Source organism: Setaria viridis, chromosome 5 (genome assembly GCF_005286985.2).
Source record: "Setaria viridis chromosome 5, Setaria_viridis_v4.0, whole genome shotgun sequence".
Taxonomy (NCBI): domain Eukaryota; kingdom Viridiplantae; phylum Streptophyta; class Magnoliopsida; order Poales; family Poaceae; genus Setaria; species Setaria viridis.
Window position 1 is genome coordinate 37971717 of NC_048267.2, and position 4568 is coordinate 37976284.

At 46.7% G+C, this 4568-nt stretch overlaps 1 protein-coding gene across 2 annotated transcripts; it reads right to left on the bottom strand.

Moving 5' to 3' along the window:
• Positions 1-4333, bottom strand: LOC117859021 (protein ULTRAPETALA 1). Of its 2 annotated transcripts, XM_034742189.2 has the most exons (4): positions 3912-4333; positions 3465-3775; positions 1455-1779; positions 1-508 (listed from the first exon to the last, which is right to left on the bottom strand). In XM_034742189.2, the coding sequence occupies exons 2-4, from the start codon at positions 3670-3672 to the stop codon at positions 334-336; spliced, it is 708 nt and encodes a 235-aa protein (XP_034598080.1). In that variant the 5' UTR covers positions 3673-3775; positions 3912-4333; the 3' UTR covers positions 1-333. The 2 variants fall into 2 exon arrangements, with proteins under 2 accessions (XP_034598080.1, XP_034598079.1); XM_034742188.2 differs by having other exon boundaries at positions 3465-4332.
• Positions 4334-4568: the final 235 nt, after the last annotated feature.

Sequence of the window (4568 nt, forward strand, 5' to 3'; positions counted from 1 at the left end):
TAGGATCTTAAACCGATGCAAGTAACGCGCAGGAAGTAGTGTTGGTAAAATTGTGCTACGTACGTAGCAAAATTGGCTGGCATCCTTCCCTACTCAGTGAATGCCACAGCCATGGATAATAGAGAACGGAATCTTTCTCAACAAAAAAAAGAGAACGGAATTGTTCAGAATAACGGCCTGCCCAGTCCCAAGATGCAGGTTGCTGAGAGCATCGATTGGCCCGGGCGAGCTAGCTAAAGCCTCCTGTTTACCGAGGCCGACGACCTCGGTCGGCAAGGCCGAGGCCATTTTTGGTGTCTTGACCAATGGAACCAATGGTGTTAGATCCTCCTATCATTCCTTTGAGTTGCGGTAGAAGTCGACGCAGGTCTGGCAGTCGCAGTCCTTGAAGCGGCAGGTCTCGCACCCGAAGCAGACGCACTTCATGCAGCCGCTGCAGGAGGTGGCGCGGGAGCAGCCCCTCAGCACCTTGCGGCTTGCTCGCTCCTCCTCGTCGTCACAGGTGACCCTGGTGGTCATGCAGGAGACAAGAACTCAGAACAGTGGAGACAAGGACTTGCAGTCAAACAGGTGGAAATAAAAGAGATTGTCACATGGAAACAAATATTCAGGTACTAATAGGAAGCAACCATTTTCTTTCCTTTTTTTAAACAAAAGGCAGCACCAATAGTTAAACTCCATGTTGGAAAAAAAATATGACTTGGAACAGTCTCCGTGGTCATCCTTGGTAATTTTTTCTACATACATGATCCCTGCAGGCAAGCTATGGGATGCGCAAACACGCTACTGTGGCCGCAAGGGACAGGAACCTGCAGAGATCTGCCAATGTTCGGCCAGAAACAACAGAAGTTCCTAGTTTCCTACAGTACAATACTGAAAGCATCTGATCTATGCTACAGTTAACCAATGTGCTTTAGCAGTGGGTCTGCTACCACAACGGGCATTACCAATAATGGTACTGGATATGCATCAACCACTTCCCTTGGCAGAGCCTGCAGTTGGACATTCAGGGGTTTGATGTCACTATTCTAGTAACACCACCAGTTGGACAACATGGGAAGTTCCTGCTGCTAAAGGGCATCCACTCCACCCACTAGTACTAGGTCATATCCATGTCAACCAAGAAATCTACAGATAATTAGCAGCTAGGAGAATGTCAGCATTAATGAAATTTGGAAACACTATACTACAGATCATTAAACAGTAAACGCAAAGAGATCAGAAAACCATAGCTTGGCAGACAACTGATAACTCCCCAGTATTACACTAACAGTCGGCAGTCGCAACTTGATTGAAGTAAAAACTAAAAGCAACAAAATTAACTGTGCTAAAACAACAGAAGTCCATTGTAGCTCGAGATGGATCTAAGATGGCTGAACAGAAATCTCTATATGTACAAAACTATAGTTAGATTCATAATTAAAAATACAATAGCCAAAAGTGCAAACACATACCTATCAGTTGTCAAATCTGTGCATGTCCAGTTGATTTTGGCAAGAGCATCATGGTACACACGGCACTCTTCTTTTGACCGGAGCCGAAATCTCCTCTCCTTGCCACATTTTGTGCAGCGGACGAACTCATCGCGGTGAGATGGACGTCCATTACGACCTTTGTGAGAACCATTGCCAGATTTGTGGGCCAAATAGTAGTACTTGAGCAGAGCTGTCTTTGACAGTGGCACTTTTTCTCCTTGAACCATGACCCAGATAGTGTTCCTCCACTTTCCAGCAGTCTCCTTTCCAGAGTGCTTCTCAAAGGCAGCAGGTGTCAACTTATCTGCAATTTCAAGTTACAAAATTAACTTGTAGCACAGTTAGCCTGAGCCACCATGAAACTGAGAGCTATCAGCTCACTAGATGATTAAACAAATGCTATCTCCAAGGTTTGACCTAGAAATGTACTAACAAAATGTCATACCACAAAAAGAACTCAAAGCAGAATGAGTTTTAACTAGAAGATATACACGCAGTCTTATGAATCCTTAAATTCGTATAAAACAAGAACCATTTGAAGTTTCGTGATCTGTGATGTCACTCGAGCCAAGCAGCACATAAACAAAGTAACTTCCCTAGAAAACTGGGCGCCTGATTGCTCCACCGAGGAGCACTGCAGTGTATGTAGCCCCAGATCGATACATCTTATAGAAGGCTGCGGGTTGCCGTCATAAATTATTGGCATTAGGAACTGCATATTTCGAGTGCAGAGCCTATCCCATTTGTTAAATCCCACATACACATCTAGATTTCATAAACAAATCCTGAATTTTGGAATATATGGCAAGCCATAACTGGCTGCTATCTTTTTGTCACTTTGCCATGTCGCTATCTCTATGAATACCAGCCATGAAATGGAAAAAAGGTGCCAGATCAAATGAAAACTTTCTAGAACATCTGAATAAAGGAAGACAATTGTTGCTTCACATGTTAACCCCCAAAACAAACAATCATATTTTGTCACACATTTTAGGTTCAAGACATATAAACTCTGATGCAGAACATCCAAGGTCCTGTATATAGTATGCAGTAATACTGGCAGCCATAACACTTATGTTATCTATATCAGTATGTCCCCTACAATATTCTACTGAAACATCAGTACGGACGCACACTGAAATACAGACATTGCAGATGAGAAGCAGAAAATATCATCTACAGATCTCAGAGACCAAAACTATTAAGGCCACCAGGTACCAGCACAGAAACAGAGAAAACAGTATCTTTACATCTTACTCGTTGCAAACAAGCATCCTGATGTTACAATGGAAGATCACAAAGGCCACTTCCACTTTGCATACAAAAGAAAGAAGCATGCAACTCCAAACGAGAACAGGTGCTAATCCATGCAAACGAAAGCCTGGATATAAACAGAGACGTAACAATGTGCTGTACTGCCGTGATGGACAACACGACCGCACAGAGGGGCAAATCCCATCACCACCAGCCATGCAAAGAGAGCATACAGAATGAATCGACGTGCATTAGGTATCATTGTATCAAGGACAAACTGGTTTCGTGTGCTGTACTAGACTAGAGGGTGTGCAGAGACAACAACATGAAAGGTCAGTTATGCCGAATGAATGATACAAGTGATATTAATTACTCCCAGGGGCGCATGACCAATTGACCACCAACCAACAAACTAGTTCGGCAGCATCCTAACATTCAGATTGCAAAAAGGCAATGGTTTATTGGCAAAAAAATCAACAGGCAACAGACACGCAAGCAAAGCCAGAGCCGCAATGCATGGGATGCAGCATGGTACCAAGCACTAGAAGCAGGCGATGCGGGGCACAAGCGGCGCCGCTGCGCGTGCACTGGCATTGCATGCAGGCTCACCTTTGGGGGCAAGACGCCGTGACCCAGAGATCAAACAGCATACGCGCATCGATGCACGGACATGAAATCAAGAGCGAAGAAAAAAATCAAAGAGAGAGAAGCGGTGTGTTGGTGACTGGCACGGACCTTCGTGGCAGCCGGGCGTGCACTCGCAGCTGACCTCCAGGTCGCCGGAGGCGAAGACGCGGAGGCGGCCGACGGCGTCGCCGTAGCGGTGGCTGGTACATCCGCACGTCATCTCCACGAAGTCCTCCCCCCGGCGCACCCCGCTCACCTCCCGCAGCTCCTCCTCGCTAAAGAGCGCCGCCCCGGCACCTCCGTTCGCCGCCGCCATGCCTCCGACCAAGAACAGGAACAAACACGGCAACAGCCCACAGATTGATCTGGTTTGCGTCAAATCAATAAGCTATCGAATGCCGAGGCGTGGACGGCACAAACTGGTGGATCGAAGTAAAAGGAAGTTAGGCAAGTAGGTGAACAAGAGATTGAGATATATAGAGTTGGGAGCTGTGGGGAAACAGGAACCAAAGCGGCGCCTTTCCACAAGGGAATCGCAGCGAATTGGGTTCCCACCAAATCTTGACGGGGGCGATCTCCGAAGGGGCCAAAGAATAAATGCAAAGGTGGCCTCTTTTTCCTAGATGGATATATGATCCGAGGCCAAGAACGACGAGCAGAGGCTCACAGAGAGGCTGGAGCAGCGCAAAAGCGGCTCCTTTCTGCAACAAACTATTTGGGGCTTGCTTCAAATCGCCCAAAGATACGACCCAGAAAGATGGATCTGCCGATCTGTAGAAGTCGCCACAGAATCTCCACAAATGCTTCCTCCAACTCCAGCCCCCGCACCCTACGCCGACGTAGATGGGGTTTGGAGAGGGAGAGGAGGAGGGGGGGAGAGAGGAGAGGGGAGGGCCGAGATGGAGGAACCGGTGATGACTGATGGAGGGGGAGCTTGGTGTGTTGTGCGGGTGCCGGGCTTTTAACCTATGGATGGATGTGGGGATGTTGATGTTTGTATACGCTGCTTTAGTGGTAGGTCTCGTTTGGTAGCATTTATCTTGGCTTTCACTTCACCTGTTTTATGCAAAACAACGTATTTCAGTGTGAAGCGGTTTTGTAAACTAATGCTAAAATGAACTTGAAGCAAGATAAAATTATTTTTTTTTTAGCTTCACCGGCTTTGGCTTCACTGGTGAAGCTATTTTGGGAGAAGATCTTCCAAGTGGGACC

Excerpts from the sequence above, each read along its gene's own strand:
- LOC117859021 (XM_034742189.2), bottom strand. The coding sequence starts at position 3,672 with ATGGCGGCGGCGAACGGAGGTGCCGGGGCGGCGCTCTTTAGCGAGGAG. Across the intron at positions 1,780-3,464 it reads CACGCCCGGCTGCCACGAAG|ATAAGTTGACACCTGCTGCC; the intron begins GTCCGTGCCAGT and ends TTGAAATTGCAG. Across the intron at positions 509-1,454 it reads ACAGATTTGACAACTGATAG|GGTCACCTGTGACGACGAGG; the intron begins GTATGTGTTTGC and ends CATGACCACCAG.